This window comes from Saccoglossus kowalevskii, chromosome 9, assembly GCF_978046115.1.
Source record: "Saccoglossus kowalevskii chromosome 9, keSacKowa6.1, whole genome shotgun sequence".
NCBI lineage: Eukaryota > Metazoa > Hemichordata > Enteropneusta > Harrimaniidae > Saccoglossus > Saccoglossus kowalevskii.
In genome coordinates this window covers 36,194,359-36,221,284 of record NC_140649.1, presented here as the reverse complement: position 1 = coordinate 36,221,284, position 26,926 = coordinate 36,194,359, and the positions used below count along the sequence as shown (strand labels likewise).

The following is a 26,926-nucleotide window of genomic DNA, read 5'->3' as shown; positions in this document are numbered from 1 at the left end:
ATTTTCCCCATATAACTTTTATACACATGCGGTTGGTATTGGGTATTTTCTTTTTTCACCTCAACCAATATGAAGCTATAATTGTTGTCCATCGAAATCAATATTTGTGTAGATTGAGCAACACGCTAATTTGCATAACCAATCTGTTTATGCAATGACTCACACACTGTATTTTCAATAGAAACGAAAAATAGCTATAATTAATCAATTATCTGTAAATGTGTATTGTACAGATTGACGTGGTACAAATTATTTGTAAACTTCTTGGATAACCACATCAATTATGCAAATTTTGATAATGCAAATGATAATGCCATCAAAACAAATATGGTTATACTTTTGGTGTGATTTAAATTCATTTCTTCCTGAGTGCTGTATGAGATAAATATCACAAATTGTACACATTAAATAAGAATGTAGGTAGATTTGTAAAAGTAAATGTTGATCTAAATTGTCCTATAAAAATGGGTCTCAATCTTAACTTGAAATGAATTATTGTGCCCGAGCTTACATAATACTCGTTGATGGAATATAGCCTCATTGAACCACCTATTTTTAGTTTCCGTCAGCAAACGTCTTAGCGAGCCAACTGACGAATGTCACCTTGCCAAGTGCAGTGGCCATCCAATTGTCGAACACCCAACGCGTCGCCAGGGATATATATGAATAACAGTCGTCCGCACATCGTCAGGAAATAAATACCTTGATTGCCAAACAGTGATTCAGTTGTTGCTATTTATCCTCCTTGTCGAGGGTGACTGCCTCAATATATGTCACACAAGATCGATGATTTCTAAAGGCATTGTGCTATAACGTGAGCCCCATTGTACGACAGGTGCGCGCTGCTCAAGACTATCCAATCCCAGATATTGTTCGAAATAAATCACGCAAAATTCAATCAGAGAATTCAGTAAACCCATTATCATGTCCACATGCTTCTTCTAAGTAGCATTTGAGTGGTTTTTCATCTTATCTTGTACATTTCTTTGGTTGAAAGTACATTTTTTTTTTTACTTTTCTACTGTTGGTATGAATAAACAGGTTTAAATACTAATGTACGATTTATATGACAAGAACATTCCTTATATAATGCTAAAACAAATCAACGTCAATTTATTATTTGTTTTCTAATTGTTCACGCATTGTTTTAGTTTTTTTTTTTTTTTAATGGGTAAGTTCATTACATAAATATCAAAGGTTTGTTTAGTCATTTGCACATGGCAATGCGATTCTCGGAACTGCGATTCTCGCTAACAATACTAGTCTTGAAATTCCTGAATCTGGTGAACTTACGCCACTGAGCTTTGTTTTATTTATTGGTGATACATGTGTGATACTTAAAATAAGAAGCGGATTATAACTCCGTTAAAATGGGTGGGGTGGGGGTCAGTCAGTTCCGTGAGAGTCATACAAGTATGAGGATTTTAACGGAATTGGCTTCCTTGACGTACACACCGCTGATTTAATCATACAATATACTGGGCCATATATATGTTTATATCGGATTCATCTATGCTGGTGGTAATGACGTCAGATGATGAGTTAGGGTGATCCCCTAACTCGGTGTTTGTAACTACGGGGGTGCGACTAAGCTAGTCTGTCCCTCGTTAGTCCCCTTACCAAGAAATATACAACAGATTGGAGACACGACAACCAATATGCAGCTATTCAGCTGAATAGTGTATTTTTCCGGAGCTTTCTGGTTGGTCTTTGTGATTCTTTTTAACGATTTCTACTCTTTTTATTGACACATATTACATTAAAAAAATCTATGTGTTTACACAAAAATGCCCGGTTTGTAAAGAATCGCCTACATAAACTCGTGTACCGGTTGTGCAAACAAAAGCCGACATATGTCGTCATCACGTGATTGTATGTGACGGTGTCAATGTTTGTATAACCGTTTCAAATCCTAGAAAAAGAAGAACAGAGCTAGTATTCGTCGTCTTGTCATGTGATGACTAGCTTGGGCGGCACAATTGCAGCAAATACAAGGCGAATATTATTCCCAGTAATCAAACATTGAATATGTGCTACTGTGTGAGCTTTCCTACTTATGGAAAGAAAACAAAATTGACCATCATTTACGCGTTCTCTTTTGTTATATTTATTTATACATCATTAATATCAGTTGAGTAAGAAGACGTTACTGTTAGTATCGAGCAATATAAGTACGTATGAGAGCAAGACTAATGTGATTATAACGTCAGTTCTGTTCAACCCCATTAATTTGGTGCCGCTTGTTACAATCCATTATCGCTTGATGTTGCCGTTATATTTGAATAAATATGGGGTTATTGTCCACAGCCTCCCTAGTGCTTCGCATTACTACGGCGCTTGGACATATGTTAACGTTAATACGGACCTCCATGATGTCACGACGATCTGACCTACTTCTTTTCAGTACATGGCATTTAATCATTATATCCTATTGATTTGAATGGTCCCGTAATATCTCGTCTGGATCGTGATTGCCTGTTTCACTTCCAGATATATTTTAAATACATAGACGCGTCAGAAAAAAAAATTGTTCAGAAGTACGATGATTGGAATTGAAGGGGTGAAATCAACGAGCGATGCGGTGCTTAATTCGGACCCCTCGTGTCAATGCATTACATGTCTTCTTTATAAAAGAAAAATATTAAAACGATTACTTGTCACTGGGGATCGGTAACATTTGCAGAAACGGCAGATCTATGAGTTTTGTTTCGCCATCAGAAGTTATGTATTGATGGGTATGACAGTTCGCAATGAGGAATGCATTAACGAGGAGAAAAATAAGCCGGATGTTATAGCTCTAAGTTGGTTATTTAAACACATGGTATCATGTTTATGTTTTACAACAAGTTAATCGTAACAATCTAAATGGTCATGCGTATCACATACTGTGGATACAAAATTGAGTTTCAGTTTTATTCGCTTATTCTATTTCTTTCACACATATCGATCCTTGGAAATCACTCATTCGATCCGAATGAAAGCAATATATTTCATTCAGGCTACTGATGCTACTTGAGTTGATTCATTTAATCTACAGTGTTCACATAGACGTGTTTGCTTTCAATATTTATGACAACTTGTCGCTTAATATACGCTGTGAATAATTCCCTCATCGACATCCATGCCTACACGTGGTATCTGAACTCAATCTTAATAACTAATTTACCTGGTCAGACATTTAAACTAATAAGAACCGTGTGATAGTGAACTATAAACACAAAATCTCATTGCAGTATCTTTAGAGTTGTTAGACTGGGGTCATGCAGTACGTTTTGTCGAAACTGGTATCATTAACGTTGCAATTATATTGATTTTAGTTCCCGATTCGACCAACACAAGAACAAGTGTGAGCAAAAAGTGTGTGTGTTCAAGTTCGCTACATAGTTATTGCGCAAACTATCTCATGGTAACATCACTGATAATGTGGTAGCGATAACGCAGAGATAAATATATATTTAATAATGGCAATCCATTTTCGAAGCGCGACACATATCAATCAATAATTATAATAGTTTTTATATTAAACCAAACTTCCTCGTCTATACTCCTCCTGGACTCGTTCAACTTTTATATTGCCAGGCTCTCGATGATGAATTACTTGAATAGTGGATTACTAACGGTAGTTGGAAAAACAACGATCGATCTTATTGGGGCACATTAATATAACCATGACGTTAAGTATAGTGGTGAATCGAGATCCACTATCATGGAATTGTATATTTATAAATCTCGCAAACAAAAGCAGATTTCAATAACGTAGCGTAGGTTGGGATGTTGTAAATAATTCCACAATGCACCATTCATTGATACACGTGCAATTCGCGGTAGAGGTGCAGCACATTTGTTTCGTGGTAATTTATTCACAACGGCAAATCACAATTCCGCATGTTAACAATATACGTCAATATTTTATGTTAAATTCCTGATACGATGTGCTTGAAAATACATTTCCAGTAAAAAGGAATACTACATCAGGTGTTTTGTGGCATAACGACAGAGGCAAATCCGCGAGGATGTATAATAAGCAAAGGGGTTATGTCTTTACATACGATTTAACGAATGCGAGGTTGTTGTAAGTAGTGCGTCAACTTATATAATTGGAAAAAAGATTACAAGCTTAACTTTAAAGAATGGTTACTAAGGCCAGGGTAGATTGATTTTACAATGTTCACCGCACATATATCCTTGTCGGATTCGTACCTAAACGCGCGTTAAAAAATATTTATAGCTCGTAATTTACTTGGGGTTTTAAATCATACCCAGAATCAGTAAGAATCAAGGTTGCATGCATCCCAGGATGGTTTTGGGAACAAATATTGTACATTTTCGTGTGTCGCTCAAGTGTGTGGCACTACGTCTTTGGAACATTACAAAGCCATAATCGTCCGCTGTGCATCGTCTTGCGACAATGCCATGACGCCATAGTGAATGATGAAGCATTTGTGAGTAAGATGCAATGCCCATCTTTCTACGCTTCTGCTCTAGCTTAAGTACCTTCGAGTTGTTTCAGTAATTTTATTGCGGGATTCAAAGTGCGATTTCCGTAACTAGAGGTGTGACAATAAATGAACATTAAAAGCCAGGTTGTTGATTCACTCGTTCGGGAAAATCAGGAAGTGAAGCATTGATTGATCAGCGAATAAAGGACTGTTTCGCGGCTTTATGTACGGCTTCGCATGACCTATGAGTGGCGAATTGTACCACTTATCGACTATTAGTTTCTCCGATTGCCTGCGTTGCATTCATTCGCCCAGTTGTTACGCTCCATTGCCTACCAAGTGTCTTTTACAAGACACTCATCAACTCATCATTTTTTCTGCTGACTCTTAACTGCCTCTTCTCACGAATCGGCGACCATTTTCGACACCGCTCAGAAAGCACAGCTGAGCCATGAACAGACATGGTCATACACTCAACGCAGATTCCAATCTCGTTCCTGACTGTCGCATCAGAACATCCACTTCTGGGGCGACCGCGACAACTAACAAGTAATGATGGTAACTTATAACGACGCAGTTGTTTCAGCTATCAATATGATGTGATAGTGTGCATTCTCGTATTTTGAAGTTCGCCCTTGTGAGATCGAGAAAGAATGATAAATCTCTTGAAAAAGTAAGCTTTAAATTCAACCTGGTGACCGATCAACAACTTATTTTCATATGTAGTACATGTAATTGTTTGTCTACCCTTCCATTGACAGATTGAGCATAGAAATACTCGAAGAGCACATTCGAAGATTGGTGAAAAACTTACATACTTCAATCATCAAAAGATTAGGAAATTTGTATTCTGAACTGCCACTATTTTTATGATATCATAAACAAGGGACACAACAGCTTGTGTATAATTAGTACATTGTAGTGATTCAAATGTTTTCAACTTAGAAACCATTTCCCTAGTTGTGACAATTATCACTTTCCTAATCCCAAAGGTCATGGTCGTTTGTTTCTAATTGAGTATTCAACGGTAACCATTTAATATATTAATATTTTATAAACGATTCTATGATACTCATTTATGATCATAATTTATGATACCTCTTAACTGTCAATTGTATATATTTAACCGCGGATAAGTGTTCGGTATATGACGTTATTGACCGAATATGTATAATTATCAGATTCCTTCGATGACAAGACATTCATTTAACATTCCATGCAACAAAAATAAATCCAATGATAATTTAAAGAACATAGATTAGACATTTGTGTTAACAGTTTACTGCAATAAATCACGTGGAATTCCCTAGGTTTGGTTAGTAAAAAAGAAACGAATCAATTGAAGCACGGTAAATGCATTTGTGGAGTGAATAATGTTCGTGAAATCATTGACCTATTTCAACGCATTGTTCAAAGCGGCCACTAGGATATACTATGAAGTCAAACATCAGAACTAGAATATTATCAATGAAATGATTACGAACAAACACTTCAACACTCGTAGTAATATCAATACATCGAATGTGCGCTAACTATAGGATGACGGTATTTTACTGGGTTTTAAGCATTCATAATATGTGCGTATTATTTGTGTGCAATATGCGGTGTGTGTTGTTCGAATCGTCACGAAGACTAGGTACAGTTCACATTAGATTTGAACAGTTTGCATTTCTAGTAGGTTTTCTAGTAGGTTTGGGTATAATTTAGAGTGATGACGTAGAACAAGCTTAGATCCCTCATGTTTAATGATGTATTACGAGATATTTTATATTTTATGTGACATGTTATTTAATAAATCAATATACCGAGCGGATACCTTGTTAAAACATTTTATATGATCGTTTTTTAGGGTATATTTAACATTTTATTTAAATGATTTTATGTGACGCACGCATACACATCGTGTAGTTAGGTTTAATTCGATTGCACGTCCGTCGCATAAACACCATATTACATAGAATAACATACGGTCAGCACATTATTTGAAACAGTGTAATACAATGCTCGCTAGTTTTTATTCTGTCTATCAATTGATGTCGTCAAATGAGAGCACAATATGCCAGTTGCCTCCTCATCGAAACAGGTAGTTAACGTTCGCCTCACATCAAGAAGAATTCGATTCCCGGAGCCGACTGTTTACTCAGATTACAGTCTGCCCTGCCTTACAAGCATGCACATATACTTGTAATTAGCACAACAAATAAAAAAGACCTCAGATAAGTCAGTAGTGACTTCGAAATTTCCGGACATTTCGACTGGCGCTATCAAAATTCTAGTTAACGTTACCTTGCAGATACAGAACTCAGTGTTAAATATGCAAACAATTCACGGATACATTGATTTATTCGGGAATCCGCAGTAATATTACCGATCTGTTTGAAGTTGTATTGACCACGAGTGATATTAACCCATTCGAAAGTCAATTTTGATCCACTTTAAAAAAAAACTTCCTAAAACGTTTTTTAAGACCTGTATCAAATGGAAAGTTATGATAAAATAATGAAAAATACACAAAACTGTGCATATTGTACCAACAATATGGCAGTCAATAGATTTAACATTCAATTCTGTGTTTGAGAAGGAATCCAATGACTGATTATTTAAAATAACATGATGAAAACATTAAACTTATTCAAACGCTGGGTTTTAGACACGGATGATGTCACAGTGGTTATATAGGTTGAGAAGTTGAACTGTATTGTACACGGGTTATGTTCATTCACGCACTGGGCAGATTTCGGTTATGCGGATTTTATCGAATATGATGCACAGAATGTTATTTATCGTTTCTGATAGTGTGTAATATCAAACAAACGTAAAGGCGATGTGCTCCGACACATTTACTGCGAGCAATAATAATTGGACTAGATTGTGATATTATACAGAGAAATGGGCTTGTGAAAGTTATTAACAGTGGAAATGTATTGCACTCATATGCAACGTATGCTAAATATGTGTTTCAATAGATTCGCCTTGTTGTATACTTTGAGTTTAACGAGCAGGAGTCAGTGACGTGTGAAGTGTAATTTGAGACCCTACCCGCTATTCATTTTATGTTATTACATTGCCATATTTGTACGACGATATAATGTCTGTTATATTGTTGTACAGCGGATTATTTGTACAGACAACTGTATATTGTTCTGGTAGTATTATTTTAATAAATTGTCAATTAGCCATGTGTCCGAATCATCCACACATTCCAATGTCGACATTATTTTAAAATAATTGTATATATTAATAGTTGTTTTTTGTGCGAGAATACATCCATCAATATGTCGTCGTGTATCTATTAACCTAACGGAAACTTGCATGTATTTCCTAAAACTTTTTAATAAAACACTTTTTAATAACGTTGACGTTGACGTTTGAAAAATGTCAACAGCATTATACTTTTCAAAACAAATTGTCAATTGGAGCATACTTTTCATATAAAGAAAGAGAGATTTATATTTCCATATCTCCTTGAAAAGCTATTAAACAAAATGAGAATTTTTCAATAATTTATTCCAATCATAAGTACCCTGCAGATCATGACACATTATTGTCCCCATGCGAGATAATGGAGAGATTACTTTACCATGTGACCCATTGACAAAATGCCAAGACATTGACAAGATCCTCATAAATGTTTTAAATTCACAAGTAAAGTATGTGTTGCCCATTATTACAATATTAAGTGATTAGTTTTAATATAGCATGGCAATCATTCTAAGCTAATAGAACGTCAATCTCTGTAAATCAGCTCGTCAAATACGAAAAAAGCATTGTATTTACAAACTGCCCGACCAATTGTGTCTCAGCAATTTGATTCTATTTATTATAAGAAAACAGTATATATATATAATAAATGTATAATAAATGAGTAATATTTTAGAAACTAGGAAGTCCCCTGACAAAAAGCCTTTTGTGACGACCAATGTTTTACTGATTACGACATCAACTTTCACTAGTATTCCAAGCACTTGATAAAGTGACAACACCAGGAATTACTGCTATAATTAGTCTATATATATACCGACAAGAAACAGCAATCTCTGTCAATTAAAATTGCAAAAGCAACTACTTGAAGACGTCAATATATAATTGATATCCCCATTGACACTGGTTATTCCGTACGAATATTGCCCTAGGACACACGTCTCCAATCACGAAATTTTAGTACAACATGTGATGTACTATATTTAAATCGTTGCATTAATAATTCAAAGCTGCTATTTGGCTCAGTTGTGTCAAGCGCTGGATCATTATTTAAGCGTTTCATTAACTAGAAAACATGTTGTGCCTGTTGACACTATGTCGTTTAATACTGTTGGTTCTATACCAGTGTATATTGAATGAGCATTTTTATTACCTTATTACACGTGATAATCCGAAACATTGGGTATTCGAAACAATCTTTTTATTCAGTTGATAGTTAAATTGGATGCTATTTGTATATTGGTATTCCAATTGTTCGTTTCCTTATTTATTTGGCTGAACGGGAAGTGGTATCTTTCTCATACATCTCATATTTTGCTTTGCAAACGTATATGAAAAAAATCATCTCTCGCATGACAATTCATAATAAGATATTTGAATAATTATTAAGTAACGTCACCGCAGGGTAGGGTTATTATTATCTCTCATCATTGGGACAAAACTGGATGTATAGTTCATACGCGTTGGCATGATTGACAACATCTACGAGATGCTGCTACTTGACAAGGATGGGAGGACAGGATTTCGTCCGGGAAAATGGATGTGTGTAATACTTTTGTCGTGGACATTAATACTGACACATCAACAAATGAATCAACTTTTACAATTACAGTTTCTGGTTCGGTAATATTAAAGCTAATAGAGAACAAACAACTAAATAAATATATTTATTTTGTATGTTAGTCCAAACGGCTGGCGACCCTTGTTAGCAAAATCTCAAACGCTTCATGATCAACTTATTTTTAGATATACATCGAGTTCGATGGGTACATACTCTCTGCTCTTTTCCAACTACAAACAAACAGACCATTTGAATGAAAAACAAACACAACGGCTACATTGTTAAAACGAGATAATCCCGTTTTTATATAATTAAAAACCAGTGGCCTATATCTGAACAGCCGTTTCATTTTGCCCGCTGCGCCTTGTCTCCAGTAAAATTCAAGCCTGTCGGAACCTATATACACAATATACGTTTTTGTCAATTTATCGACGTGTTGCTAGATGGGATAGACACATTTCACCTGCTTAAAATTTATTCGGATGATGCCTTGCTACCGCTAATGTTGATTAGTCATCTTCGACAACCTGTTTGTTTTGAGTGGTTCAAGGCCAAAAGTAAGCACAGGCTGTATAGTCATTATTCGGAGAGCACGTTCCGCGTACTGGAATTCAACAAAACAATTGTTGTCAACATAATATTCGTATCATGATTTTTTTTATGATTGGTATAGACATGTTAACAACTTAATACACGTTCAAGGTAAATATGATAAATTGCATTTCCTGTCACGGGAAAGGTCAAATTAAAGCTACAGTAGTAAATTACCACACCATCAGCAAACATCTATAGGCTATAATACAAAACGAAAAACAAAAACTACGCAGTAGATAACATATATATGTATGTATGTATTCCTCCTGACTTCTGATGTCAAATAACTGCGGAAATTAAAAACGTCTGCTGCAGCAGACTCGTACGCACATTCGTCTGTGTACTGAATAAGTAAGTTGGTCTGTATGTTAAACATATTGGTATCATAGTTATGTACTTGGCAATCAAGTATATCTGCGTAATATCGTATACACATTACACGATCAAGAACTTATATCTAACCTGCCTCTTGAACATAGCAACGTACACTAGTGCATAGCAACGGTAAACGATGCTTCTCTTTAATCGTCCCATCCTTTAATCATCTTTTGCAATCGGATCTACACTGGAAATGTATCCAAACAGAGAATCACGTGATAAACTTCACAGTTAATACTATTATCTTTGTAAGATTAATACAAACTGAATGGATAGCATAGCCTGTTTTGGATAACATTATTTGTATTTTTTATTTACCTAATATTTACCTAATATTTGTAATACACAGTGACGAGAAGGCGTAAACTATTCCGTACCACTTCACCACATTGAGAGAGTAAACGATAAACACTGGTTGCTAACCGCCGACTCCAGTTGCTATCCTCGAAAAGGATTTTCATGTCATTTAACCACAAGTTGCCATGGAGACATAATCACTGTAAAAATATGCTTTTACGATGCGACAAATACAAACAAGGTGTAGAATTTGTTGAATGCACAAGGCAAAGTTGTGTTCATAAAAGCAACTGATACTGGTCGTGTTGTCCATTTCATTGCAATGAATTCAGCAAAGTCGACGCTGCATAAAATACCTACACCCATAGAATAAAACACATTACGCAAATTATTAGCGTTTAAGTAACCTAGTGAGTACTTCACATTAGCTATTTTTTAGCAGTTCTTCTGATATTATGCCCCACTGGGTCAAATAATCAAATGTGAGTGTATCGCCTGAATAACTGATTTGTCTGAATATTTCACTAAAAGTAAAATTAATATAAAATAATCACTCCTACGCCACATTGACGTATATGCTATGACCACTTCTTCTTCGATATGACGTCATACGAAGGATATAATTATGTAATATGCGAAGCTGAATCTATCAAAAACAGCTAACCTCAGAGCAACAGGTACTTACCGCCCGGATTTGAACCATGACATGCGTAAGCTCATTTTTTTTTTTTTTTTTTTTATGTTGAGATTGTTGTTGTTGTCACCTGAATAGAATGTGTTGTGTTATGTTAGATAGCGTGTTTCAAGCCTTAGTGGTTGGGAATAATATTAATAACCATATGCGGTTAATTAAGTAGACAGAGATCAATTGTCAAACAAAAGAACAATAACAAGGGAATTGGATCCGTAAATTTCAATCTTGAATATTTTTGGCAATTCAAATTCAGTTTAATATGTCTGCAAAGAATGCACATCTGTGCGGATAGAGGTATCTTGTCGGATGTACATGATTTGAATATCCGAATGATAAATTAACCACTAAGTTATTTATGTAAAATCTGTTGAAGACGGGACAGAGAACAAATGATAAGGTATGTGTTACGAATGAGTACAACCAGCCGGCAGTAGTGTCGCTGGAAGGTGAAATCACCAATTATGACAACAAGAGTTGTGAATTATTAGTAACTGAAATTCAGGTATATGAAGTTGCGTACCATGTACCGTTCATTTCTGATGGTGGACTGAATGGTGTATGTAAACCATTTAACACACTTGGATCGGTCGTCGGAGATTTGACACGTTCCATTTAATATATATTGAATTCACAGGATTTACACAAGAACATGTATTAAACATAATCTCAAGTAGTCACATCGTCGTTTTTAAGTGAAATATCGACCCACCCGTCACAGGCCTTTGCACGCATGAATAACACTTGAACAATATCATCGACTAGCAAGATCTGAATATAAAACGTCTTGCGTTTCATTTAAACATCTAAAAATACTATACAAATACATACATTGAGATTTATTCAAGTGAAATAAAGGCAGCTTTTAGACTGCGTGTTTTTCATAATATACGGGGACTGATATTCCCGAGCGTTTTCAAAACCCCTTTTTCTTCGTTATTAAAACTATATTGTTTATTGACACCGGCACAACTTCAAATATACTCTCCAGGAGTGAACACTATGAATATGATACCTTGCAATGAAGCGCATCAAATCTGTGACGGCAGTGACATGTGATGATATTAATTTAAAACGACGTCGATCGATCAATCAATAAATAAATAAAATTCCAATATCGAATTGAATAAATCCCGTTTGCTCAAATAAGCCGGCATGGCCGCTTGATAGAAAGCACATAACACATACATGTCATAATCTAATGCAACTATAGTGTTGAATTTATAGGTATTCGAGACAAACATGGTGAGATGTTTCTTTCATGACGATCTGTGCTTTGTAGATGTGAATGGTTGTTGTGATAATAGAAATAATATAACAAATCATACCGCACGACTCATCGAGAATATATGCAATAGTTGCATTATGGAGATGCGTGAATGATTATGATGCAAATAATTGGAAAGCTAATTATAAAGATTATCTAATTGTGGCAATATGTTCTCACATACGTCAATGTCAGATACAATAAACGCTAATTCTCATTAGTAATAGAGTCGAAATCGTATCAAGTGATTTGTCCAGCAATGTCATTCCCTGTTCCAGAAAATAAGCTAAACGTCATGCAAATTCATTTAACCCATAATATGCAAATACACAGAATCTAAATGCTAAATGAAGATTCTTGCAATAGTATTCCGGTATGCCAATATTGACATGATACATGGCAACCATTTAACAACCATGACAACTTTTTAATCTTTATCAGTCTGATGATGCAACAAAGATTAAACGAAAATAAAACAGAAACTTTGAGTTTACGTATAAACATTATATGTGGCGTCACAGTGAACCAAAGGCCACACAGATAAAGCACACCTGCTGCTGTTAGCTGCCGTACAAATATAATGGATTATGCACCTCTGACGTGACATTTATTACGTGCAAAACGACCTTAGTTTATGCGAAATTCTGCATCAACGTTGAGAACGATATGACCACGAACAAGTCGTGCACGAACGCGCCGGAAGATGTTGTCACTATTTTTCAGCTTATTTTATATTTCATGACATCATACCTTGGCTTTCTCGAAATCCAATTTTGGATGCAGGAAAGGAGTGCCCGCAGAGCGTTGTTGGTTTATTGTGATACATTTTTTTTTGTATTCGAATAATGAACCTTTCATGTGACGACACGCTTCGATTTTTCTCGAAGAATTATTATAATTATTCACTTATGAATACCTAAAATACATTTTGCTTTCTGGCATCTCAAGCTTTCGGTTTAAAAATAAATTATAGTTGTAATAGTTGTAAAAGCCCCGAACCGTTTGCCTTAAGTGTTGCCATACGACACTCCAGCCTCCCCAGACGTGCTTAGGAAGGAGTGTACTGGTGAACAACGGAGAGAGAACATTAATTGGTAAATCTTGTTCATGAAACACAAATATAATATTCTTAAAAAAAAGCATTTTAACTCCAAATACGAGAGGCACATAATGGCGCATCGAATAATTATTATTATTATTATTCAAGTATGAGACAGTCAGCGTTATTGGTCAGAAGCGGTCACGTGATGGTTTGATAAATATTTATATTGGCGTCATTTTGTGTTCATGATCATAATATAAAGAACACTTAGATTGTTGCAGAAGATAAAATAGTAGATGACACTCCCCTGTGCGTTTCTTCACTGGGGCTAATTTGGGGATAATAAAACAGTTATTGTCTTTGGCTTCGGCGAATATCAAGAATTGTCTTCTCTACGTGGCCATTATTGGCCATGATCGGTCGCAGACGAGGTCAATAACTGTTTAATATTCAGTTTTAGAGGAATGACAAAAAAGAAAATAACCTTCACAAAAATATTAACAAATTGCGATATCCCTTCATTTATAATTCCGTCGGCACGCAAACGTGATGTTGCAATTGTATCGGTGTAACTGTGTGCATTGTCGTTGAGGCACCGTAATCTTTGCATTCGCGTTGAATATTTTCTTTCTATTTTAAAGCAGCCATTGAAATATGCATTTAAAGCCGCAGTTACATTAGAAGTTTGTGTTTTAAGCCTTAGAACATAAACGGAAATTGGGAATTACAATATGTAACTAGGCAACACAGTGTGTTTCATGAACTAACTAATCACATATAGACGATGTTATTGGTAAAGGAAGCCCGGTACAATAGCTTTTGTTTTATTACACTTCCTTTTATAAGATTAATTCTCCTCATTACAGAAAACAATGGACAAAGTATCAAATAATATAAAGTAATATCGTGGTTACTCACACACACAGCAATATAAAAAGTAATATTTAAAAAAGCCAAACGCTTCCAGCTCGTATAGTTATCGAAAACATGCTTCTGTTGCTATACACAGAAAACCGGAATGTTATTCCCAGAACAGATTTAAGCAGCTGGGAATATGGTCAAGCATGAATTAAATTAAACATGGCAATGAGTCTGTATCCATGAGTGTGTAACATGCCTGTATCGTTCCAATTTGATGATCATGAGTGGGATGGACATGTATATGTACGAACTAAAGGGAGCTTGAAGTGCCCGTTAATGTCAAAGATAATGAAAGATGTCACAAAACGGCAAGCTAAGTATGGGATATACAACGACGCCGAAAGCCTTGTTTAATGTAAGTAATTTGTTGACTTTAGTAAGGTACACGCGAGAATTCACGGCGTATAGATGAGCTATATGGATTGGATGAAATTGGATACACGCTTGACTGTGGGATGTACATCCTCCAGTTACATTTTCATCGGCGTCTTCGTGAAGAGACTCTCAGATCGTATATGTACATTGATTAAATCATATCATTACTTAATGATATTTCTCTCAAGAAAGTACTTGAAGTACTTTTGGAATTTAAACACGAGACAGAATCAGAGAGGAATATTATAATTCCACATATAGCCACGAAATATCACATTTCTACTATACTTAATTACTAAGTAATGAAGACATTTCGGGAGAAACGTACGAGCTCTTTGCCCTATCTCATTTGTCATGCCTAATTGCATCTCAAAACCTCGTAAACAGTTAGGCGCCAAGAGTTTTTTTTTAAATCCTGATGACCCCAGAAATGCATCATATTATATTTCCACCCGTCTTGTGCTGACTGCATTGTTACTGATAGGCACAATATATTGAAAATATCAAAGTGTTACTTTTTATCATGTCTCTTAAACTGCAAATTGATGTGGGTGGGATAAATTATTGAAAGTAGGACATAGTGGATTGGATAATAGCTCCTCTAGATGAATGAATAGCCATGAAAGCTGGTTCGTAATTTATATTAAGAGTTAGCACGGGAGTGACGACTCCCGGTTATGTATTTTTAGCAATTACGCATCACTGATTTTCTATATAGTAGAACTGATTTACATACCATGAAGCCATCGATTGGTTGCACTGGTCTTAGTGAAGAAGCTAATCATACGCATAATATTAGACACGCAGTCTGAAAGAATGTATTTTGGACTTCGTTTTGGATATTCTGTGGTCAAACAGAAACGGGTGTTAAGTGTAATTGTATCTTTTCCGATATCAGTGCTAAACCATTAAATACGGTATATGCCAATGTATACAAATCACTTTTTCAGCAAGTACCATTATGTAGCTATAACGGTCTGTGTTATGATTATGAATGCAATTAAAATCTCATCTCAATGAGCTGCGTGTCTCATTAGGAGAAGATAACTGAAGCATATGTCATAGTTTACTGAATCAATTTCTGGAATAGAGCCAAATTAAACAATTAATATCCTTCCAATGAGGTTAACAAAGGCGCCGGGATTAATTAGGCCAATTAATTATTTCAACCGAAACGAGTTTTTTGCAATTAACATATATGAAAAGGGGGACATATATTGTATGTCCTTATAGAGAACATCGCTAATATCTATTCGTTAACAATGAACTGGCACTAATACTGTGCTCTTTTGATTCCAAGATCATTCTGAGCAGATATCTTAAAATATTTCAATCAAATACTTGTTTGTAACTGTGAGTATGTGTCAAGCATATACGTATATGAACTAGATCTATGTCATATTATGCATTCTGACATTTTATATTGAATGCGTTTCTAAATTGGAGTCATTCAGAAATATTACTTTCCCAGATTACACGTTATCGTTAAAACAGACTGTTCACTACATATGGCCTACTGTTCATTGTACTCAAATCATTTCCTAGAACAAGTATTTTTAATTGCAAATTTCCTTGCAGATTTGCTACGACCATGATGACGATCATGGCGGTCATTGTTCAGTTAATATTTAGTGTTTGACTCAAGCTGGTGATGAATACTGTAATCAACTGCTAAGTACATCTTCCACGCAATAATGCTTCTGGTATTTTATGACTACATTTTTCAATTTATTTAAGTTGGTTCTGGAAAATGATCTAAGTAATGGGTTCCCATGCAAATTTTAATTAACATAATTAAGCATTCTATTTTCTGACAGAATGTATCATATCTCAAGATGTTAACTATGAAAAAATGAGGAGAATAGTGAAACTATAGATTTTCAAATGTTCACATGTGATCAAAAATTAATATACAAATTACTGGTTTCAATATGCAATACATTCAATCGTATTTTTTTCCTAGCACATTTCAAAAAGTTTTAGCCGAAATGGGGTAATTTTATTTTTTTCTTTCAAAAAAGTAAAGAATTCCACAATGTCGGAAAAGGTAAAGTGTTTATCGTAGTGTTCTGTTATTTCTAAATGATGTGTGTGCATTTGATTTAGTGACAGGTCATCAGATTAGGTTGAAATCAACGTCGTAAATTCAAATAAAATCTCTTTGCTTGAAATGTTTATTCTTGTTGGATATTATGTGTTTGTATTTACACTACACTGGAACATTTCACTATATAACAGAAATTCGTCTTAGTATATGTGACTTCCTGGCATTTTAATGAAAACCATGCTATAGTTGATTTTTAAATTAATAGCTCCTTGATTTACTTGGACCATGACCGATTTGAACTGTTTTTGATAACTAATTGATTAACTGTCAAACAATTTACAAATACAAGAACACAAAACGACAGACACATATTACAATGGTAGGCAAATCATTAGGAACGGATTTTATAATTATAGACCTCACGACATATCGCCCGGCAGTGGTGCCTGGTATTTTGAGAACAATGGTCCCATCCTATGTTGCATTTGACATATATTATAACGAGTGACTAGCCTCTGTGGCAAACCTGTGGTTTACAACAGACAGGCAACATTGAGGCGTTATGAATTATCTGTGGATCATAATTACTATATTTGTACATAAGGTTATTATACAACTTCTGAATGTTAAGTCATTTTTAACTTAGTAGTTTGAAAGCAGGAAATGCCTAATTCTGACCTAAATTGGGGACACATTCACCTGGACCATTGTCAGACCTGGTAACGACACGCAAATTGGTTAAAAATAATTTGTTTGTTTGTGAAAAAAATAACTAGTTGTAGATGTATTCACAAAAACAGACCAATGTAACAGCTGAGAATGAAAGGTTTCTCAAATATACGTCCTTTGTTGCTAAATATTATTGATGTCCAGTTATTTAATAAGCTGGTGTTCTACTTAGTTTTTTAGATAACACAACTGTTGTAACACATTTTCTGTCAATGAGTATATACAATTGTATAGGGATTAATCGATTGTTATTCCTTTATTTTGTTGAAGAATGGAGGTCCTTGTCAAAAAGATGCGTCCAATTGTGTTCAACAGTGACGGGTTTTGCTGCCCCACTGACATAAGAGTCGTGACCTCGAGTAGCATTTACATCTAGCTTAAAAAATACTTGCAAGAGCTGCTCTCAGAAAATGCTTTGATTTTTACTTAATTAATTCATGTTAGTTGAGACTTGCGTTTGTGAGAAGTTCAAAGCTACTTAGCATGCCAGTCCTATCTCTTTAAAGTAATAAACAATTACCCTTATTTATTTATTCGAATTGAATTTGGCAACTTCCTGGTTCCACTAAATCAGTTTTCATCCTTCCTCACTTGCTATGAATTAATAATTGAAACATACGGCTATTGGCCTGTTTCATGTATAAGGCAAATTCGAATGTGATTTAATGTAAGTCAGGTGACAGTGTTAAGTTGTAACTAAACAGCAGATTCCAATTAATGTTGTTCTAGTTATGTATTTTCTATTAAAACATAAATTCGAATAGTGATTTTACAGTGGAAAGGAAGAAAACGAAAAATAGTATAACAATTGATCGAGATCAGTTTACTGTTGTGTATCAATCCTAGCAGTATGCGACGATTACTACTAATCTGGTGGTAACCATGAATGCCGGCTGACGTCATAGAAAAAAATAAGGAGGGATTATCATTTATCACATTTATATGCTCTGTTGTGTTCTGAATTATGTTCACGGGTGAAGACTTATTGTCGTTCTGCACTTCGACTGGAAATCATTACGTTCAACTAAATAGGTATCATTAAATAATATTTCCAAAAACTAATGTATGTTATATAATCTGCACTTGCAATGCAAAATAGAATCTGATACAGATTCCTGGTAGCACTTACAATGAAACTAAGTCATAATGTGCCCTCGTCGACATTATCGGTACGTTGTTGTAGTTAATCTTGATTTTTTTATGTTCGTGAAGCAAGATTCTCTTGTTTTAGATAAACCTCAACATACTTTACAAGGGCACAATGGCGCCCGTGGAAAAATCTGTCCTATGTAGTGATTATAATATGCAACGTTTATTTCGTTATTTGGACGTGATCAATGATGCTGTATTGCGTGGCTCGATTACGCGTTTAGTGATTCGATTGTCGTCTGCGCGAGGTGACAGGTGATAGACAGCAAAAAGCGGAAGATGTTCACATACGCAGTCAGCGAACATTATTTAGTAACAAGATTACTACTAGGTCAAAGGTCAGGTAAACTGGTTTGTTACGTAAATAAAATCAATTATTATGACTGTCCTCCAGAGACAGATCAATTTCCATTAAATTGAACAAAATATTATGTAAAATGAAATGATTTCTGAATTTATCTTTCTTCGTGCTTACATTTACGTATTTCCTAGATATAATTTGCACCCAAAACCCACCCTCCCCCCTTCTCATTACCGCAAATCACTAAATTAGATTCGGGTACCGACTCACATTTTTTGTTTTTGAAAGAAATATAAGTTATTTTTTAGGACTGCAATAGTAGAAATATCAGCGTCTATAATGTTAAACCACGCATCTATATTATTTTACTGAACATCCTGTACGTGCCCAGTGACATTATGGGATATGTATGCCTCCAGGGGAAGGTTACAGGATCATCCAACTATGCAGTCTGCTGCTTTACAAATACCATTACAGTGGTTTGCGTGCTGCATTTGTAACATAGTGATCAAGCAAGATGTGTGACGATGACATACAAACCAGAATATATTGGCTAATAAATTAGATGACTGATCTAAATGTATTTACATGAAATTTCGTCAATATTTACTGTTATGAATGAGATATGGAGATTCGGACTGTAAGTCATGATAATGAAAAAAAATCAGAAACTGAAAGGGGAAATTGATAACTGCCGCCACTATATAATTTTTCTCGAGTCACTAATCGATTTGGCGGATATCACGATAAATCCCCCCCCCCCTCCGTTATTCGTCACGATTCTTTGCGACTGGATGCCCGCCAGTAACATATGCATATAGCGTATATTATTCAAATAAGTGGGAGTTATGTTGGCACTTTAATCACTCACCCAGAAATTGTGTGCGTAAAAATTAAAATTTCTCGTCAAATTAGCTGATAATTTGAGAAGTACGTCGTTTTGCCTCTGGTCATAACGTGAGTTGTTTAATGAATTGCTCGCCGAGACAACGAGTTTTACAGTCAGTGAATGTGTGTCCTTGGTTTTGAAAAGACGCCGTCTTTTGGTTCTTACTGTCAGAAAGAAATAACACTGGGATCCATACAGTTATATTATGTTTTCCTATAGATACGTTGATATTACACCATTCACATACGAATAAATAATATATACCATTATCGATCATATAACCAGTATATAATTTATGTTTCTCTGCAGATTAGTAAGCCGCTGCAGTTTATACAAAATAAATAGTACAAATGGGTCATGTGATATATATAGTACAAATGGGTCATGTAAACGTTTTACTACGTTACACTTCACACGATTCTTGGAAAATCAACCATTTACACAAATGAGCCAGTAAATACTTAGGAAGCAGCTTGTAAGTTTTTGATTTAGACTTTTCCTGAAATAATAACCTATGCGGCCATGGGTCGGATTCGAACACTTAAAACTAAGCATATTGGTTGCACGGATGGGGACATTTCTTCTGCAAACAAAATTGCAGCAGATGTACCCTATAGCAAGATCTTCATCAACTTTTAAATATTCATGTTGTTCTGAATATCGTACAGCCAAAAAGCCAATGACTAACATCTTATTCCAGATATCGCAATGGTAAGCATGTATGTTGCTGTTGTGTGAGCTAGAACCCAGCTTTCATGTAAGAAAAACTTGGTAAGTGATCTAAGGAAATATATGAGAACAACACGATTTGACTCCCATCAGTCTAGGAAACAGAAAATGTAGTGTACATAAAAGTCATACAATGATGCATTCTGATTGGACGAACAGTATCAGGTGTGTTCAAGTTCAATTACATACGAACTGCATCTAAATATTATTTTTCACAATGTAATATACTTTTATAGTAAATTGCTACATCTCCAAATTATCCACAGCGTTAACTGTTTATCGAAAACTATTTACATCGACACGCACTTTGCGATTTCTCATTGTTTCGTAAGAATTGGAAAACAACAACTAAAAATGGCATTCCATGGAGTAAATAATTATAATGCATTGAATTTATCATTTTCCTACTTGTGCGTGTGGCTAGATAGTGTGTGTCTATTTAATTGGAAACGCAAATGATGACTTGATCAGTGTCATGTGACCAGAGTAATGGAGTGATTCTGGAATACTATGCTTACGATGATAGATATAATGGAAGATTAAACTAAGCTGATGTTGCCTTTTTTTCTATTTACATGTTAGCAATTAACTACAATTCCCATTCTTCAACTCTGCAATGTATTATGCGTATTAAACACAAATGCAGAATTGTCATACAGTCCTGGATGGAATGTTAAAACAACTGAATACTGGTAAATGGTGTCCTTAAATTACACCACAAAATCTCGTTTATTTCGAATAATTTGACTGGTTTGGCTAATTTGTGACAGGTCAGTGATGACGCGGACGTTGCAAAATCTCTGAATAATGTAAATATATCCATTCGTTTTAGCGTCACAATCGTTCGGAGTGAGTTAATGGGTGGCTTTTGTGTTTGTAGGTCACATAATCAAAATACTCTTGTAACATTATACTGTCACTTAGTTATTCAAAATAGTTTCTGTCTATATATAATATTTAAATATTTATTCATTTCAGTGAAAAATAAGTCGGATGTATCTATATTTATAGCAATGGTGAAATACGCAATCAACAGTAAGACCCGAGGCAACTGTAATCACGTTAGTAGTCACCTGGCATGGCATACACAGGATAACACGGATCAATATGAACAAATATAAAATATGCTAATTAGCCACATACACTAATTCACCTAGTAATATGTTTGTTCGGCATTGTTACAAGATGCATTGTTCTGTTTATATACCTTAGAAATACTAAATAGAACACAAACACTCTGATGATGATACTGGACACGTATTTTGAATAAAATTATAGTGTGCATAAATAAAAAAATACAACTGCATCCAAAATAATTTATGCGACCAGAACAATTTTTTAAAAATGTGTATGTTACTAGTATTTAGTTAGTTATTCGTATACACCACAAGTGAATAATCAATTCCCTTAAGTGAGAAGCATTTGTGGAATTTTCAAAAGACATTCAATAGTCATGGGTTATATAGCTACTGGTGGCAGATGGATTAAGCAACAGCTCGACAAAAACCAATATAACAGAACATACACAACCTAATTTTATGCACAATTATGGAAACGCTTGCCGGGTCAATGCGCTTGTTTTCTAAGCTCTGAGTATTACCGAAACAGAATTCACAAACTGTTTTATAAAGGGTTCACATCTATCAATACTACATTATACACTACATTATACACTGTATCATAATATTTCCAGCAGGTGAGGTCTTTATAATGTTTATTTTATACATAGAACGGTATATTATACTATTTTAGTTTGCATCTGTAGCTAATTGCATAAACATACACATGGCGTAATGGTGGGCCTAAGTAGGGCGGAACGAGCAATAGGTCTAAAGTAGTGAATGAGTAATTGATGATGGAAAATTTTAAATATGCCAGGAAAGTATGTATTGCCTTACCCGACGGAAAGTATTCTCTATGTGTAAATTATTACAATTTACAAATTGTATGCACCGATAACGTGACTACAAATACGGAGCGACGAAGAATCGGGTATTGTTAAAGGTCACCGATAACGACACTATATATCAAGAAATAATGGTCATGGAATTTGTATAAAGTTTGCTGTGTATAATATTATGCATTAAAGTTCATATCACATATAACATATGTTACGATTATGAAGATTGCGATTATTCGCAGATTTCGAAGAGAATGTATACTTTTTGTTCTCGAAGATTGTTAGAATATCAAAGATCCATTATGTGATGAACGTTGAGATAAGCTGGAACAATGGTGAATTCACTGGTACAGTGGAATGAGCGTTGGCTAGATTAGGGTTTAGATAGCATCTTAAACATACTAGATTGTATACAGAATCAACAAAACGCATGTCTAACAATTCGAAACACAGTGGCAATGAATGCAGTATGAATGCTCACGCCGTGAAACGTGTCCGCCGACAGTACAATCATCACAGTGGATATATTTAGAGGCATATATATAAAGCGGAGAAGTGCCGAACATTTATACTCCAATCATCTGGTCTGTATGGGGGGTTTATTTGAAAAAGATCGACATACCACACAATCAACACCATGCTGGGTGTACAATGCACTATTCACCTCGAGTGAGTAGCGAGGGTTGTAATAGAAACAGATCGCGATACAGCCTCTCATTATCACTAGCTGACGTCACTTCGGCAGCGATTTAGCTCTCCTCTCATTTGGAGTAAATTTGCAAATAAATTGGAAACATATAAGCCACGCTCAATAATTTGACATTGGACTACCAATAATACTGAATGTGCTTACTGCGTTAATAAGCATATTTAATCTTCATTTTACATGATGCCCTTCCCAGCTCACAAATTGTTTATAACAATATAAGTCAGTGAATGTCTAGCAGCTAACAATCGTAAATGTGCTTTGCTAACATTCTTTTCCAGTTGATATATTAAATGTACAAATTATGTATTTTCATGGCCATACTAATTTACGTTTTTTCCAGCATTTGAGATGTATTTAGAGTGTGTGTCAAACAGAAATGTGTCCATCGTTATGAAGAGATTACTTTTCAACGTGAAAAATAATAACACTGAGACTGTCAATGTGCCTTTTACGTGCGTCAGTTCGCCAGATGATTATATGCGTTAAGTGTTGGTTTGTTTGGGTTTTATACGTTTAATGTTCGCACAACAATGGCCACGATGTGAAAAGATCAATATTAATCACACTATTGAAAATCACGTTATTGCACACTACAGTGTCGCTTTTGTAAGGTTTTAATGAAAACGTGTACAAGGCAGTGACGGGGTAAATAAAACTCGAGCAAAGAAGGTGAATTGGTGAGGTTAACGGAATAATTCAAAATTGTGGGCAATAGATCTTTTGTTGAACGTTTGCGTGTGTGTTCTCTCTCCGTTAACACGAATCATTTGCGGTTCTCGCTTCTGTGCAACACAGACATAAAACACTTAGAACGGAAGATATTTCATAAAATAACATCAGCTACTTGTGCTCGTCATAGGGGAACCCGATAATTATCTTTTTCTATCCATACACTAACAATGGTGAATTGTGCTGCAATTACTTTCTATGATATGGCTCGCGTCGTCTTTAATATGAAACAGCCAGCACTTTTTAATAGAAATTTGTAAAATAAAATTTGCGAAAAGCAGCGCATGGTAACATGAGATATCTATGAAATTGCTTTCATATTGGTCGATCAATCACGTGATTAAAAATAATCGCCCGCGAACATTTTCACTCATTACCTCTGCTAATTCATCTGCCGGCACAGTTATTCTGCGCACGGGAAGTCGGGACGTTCTTTCGAGACGATCGTCACGCACGTGGTCATTCGAGCAACACCGGGAAACTGTCGCTGCTGCAATTTCAGTATCATCCAATCACGTTTCCAAAACAAGGTAAATGATAATTTGTTACAAGTAAGCTATGGGTAGTACATGATCAGCATCAAGTGTTCAGTTTGCTTTTACCATGCCAATACATTTCATTCAGAACCGACCTTGACAGTGGAAGTTGTGATGATCAGACCAAATTTGATTTCAACAATTTGGATACCCCGAAGGAGTTGTTTGGAGATCGTTAATTAAATATATTAAAATTACTATATTCAAAGTGATACGTTCAGACAAAATTACATTATCATTATGTTTATTGTACTACATGTATTCTTCCTACGCAAAAATTAACAATACGGTGTTACTATAGTTACGGTGCAGATGTACCTTTATAACCACGTTTTTGGTTTTTCAGTATTAAGAAAACGCTCTACTTTTTTCATGTACGACAACATTAAGACAACTTTTCTCAGTGCAAATACAGTGCTTTCTAAAGCAAATGTAACGGGCATGCCGACGAACACTTACATACGTAATGAATGCCGAATGTATAATAAGCAAACACGGTTCGCTCGTATTAAATATTCATTATTCATTCCGAGTCAACGCTTGTGTGTATCAGAAAGTGCCAGAGGGTACGGGTGTCACGCACGTATGTGATGTATGTACTAATCGTGTAGCATAGGTAAAACTGACAAAATGATACCGTCGACGCCGTTTTCTTTCGCCACGTCCACTTAATGATTATTATTTTGAAGGTACACATTTATTTTTGTCACAGAGCTACTGGTTTTCAACGGATAGGGGGTTTAAATAAACAAACAACATGATTTTGATTGGTAAACTACTCACCTTGTCCGACAGAACCGCATATCCACTACCAAAACCGAGTACGGGTATCCCAACAAATGCCCCAACTAAAGACAACGTGAAAGTTGTAATCTGGTCAGATACCGTAAGAATGGCAGAAACACCGCGGCTAACCACCTCCTCACAAAGTTCAAGTGTGGCATTTTCTGGGTTATCACCGCTATAGGCGATAACCTCCGACAGGGAGATGTTTGGGTACTGTAGGGCATCCCTGTTAATCTCTCGCACGGAATCATTCAACGCTTGGACGTAGTCGCGGTTATATTCACCAAACAAAGCACCCAGAAGCACCGTCCGTCGCTGTTGATTGGACGTGGGTTGATTGGGCAGTTGTCCTCCGGGAGAATTCAACACGGCGCTGCATATAAGCAATTTGGCGAAGACGACGCACACCAATAGAGCCGATAGAAGAGTCCTTGATTCTGACATGTCTTTGATTCGCCCAGGGAGACACGTTTGGATGAGAAGATGCGATCTCCAACAAATAATATCGAACTGCTAAAATAAGCCCAGCCTTGGCTGGTGCATTTTGCGATGAACAGTCAAAACATGATAGCATCAGTGCACTGAACAGTATGGTAAACATACCCTCTAAACATAAACACACACACAAATACTCGCGCGCACCTTGGTTAAAGCACTTGTCGATCCTTGTATTGTTGTACAGCGTATTTCCCCCTGTAATTAGTAACAAAATTTACCCGTCGATTCAAATATTATGTTGGCGCTCGTATAGCTCCAGTGAACACCCATCCGCTTAGACCATGGATAGTCCCGGTCACAGCAAACACAAGCGTCACACTGACCGACTCGTATATCCAAACGTTGAACTAAACGGAATGATGTTGCCTCCAGCCGGGAAGGTCGAAGCCTTTCGATCTTTCCCTCCAAATTAATAACTCCATCCCGATGTGATCATATCAGATATGCCGGTAATTGTAACCGAATCGAGCGCTTCGTCTTGCCTGAACAGAAGTAATGGAAAATATAAATATATATTCGCAACGACCGCTACTCAGTTGACGTGTGTCAAATTAATACACGATTGCTACTTGCCACAGAATGCGTTTATCCAACGAGTTAGGGGTTTCCCAGCACCATGTGGTCTGCGATAACAGACAACTGATTGGACGACAGGTGCTATTCATATGCAAATACAGACCTTTAAATACCTTATTTCGGCACTGGGCAGCTGACTGCGCCACTATTGGCCGGGGATTAGCCGTAGTTTGTATAGTCGCTATACGTTCGAAATAAAGATACCGCGATCGCATTGTTAAGCCAGGAATATGAAAGCATACGGAATGCTTTCAAAGAGCATTGTATTGATGATATCACACAAAACGATGAGCAACATCTTTTTCGGCATCCTAGACTATCTATACGTATTCAATTCTTTTGCCGAGTAATAACTGGTCGTCAGTGATCGTTGTCGCGATTACAGATCTCGCGATATCCTGCTTCCCGACAACTAAAACATACTCGTTTCCAAGCCACGACTGGGTCGCATTTCCGTGTACAACTGCCTTAGCGATATTGCAACCTATTCTTACTCATGAATTTATATTGATTTGAAGCCTTTTCGATGTGCAAGCTATTTATTCGCAGCACCCCCCCCCCCCCCTCCGCTGTAGTGCTTGG

General features: G+C 35.8%; 1 protein-coding gene across 1 annotated transcript in view; it reads right to left on the bottom strand.

The window, feature by feature from the left end:
- LOC100373808 (glutamate receptor ionotropic, NMDA 3A-like) overlaps positions 1-25,714 on the bottom strand; it is a 93,479-nt gene extending 67,765 nt beyond the window's left edge. The window contains exon 1 of the mRNA XM_002734059.3: positions 25,268-25,714. Coding sequence (XP_002734105.3) covers positions 25,268-25,714 — 447 coding nt within the window. The remainder of the gene's footprint in view (positions 1-25,267) is intronic.
- Between the last annotated feature and the right edge of the window lie 1,212 nt (positions 25,715-26,926).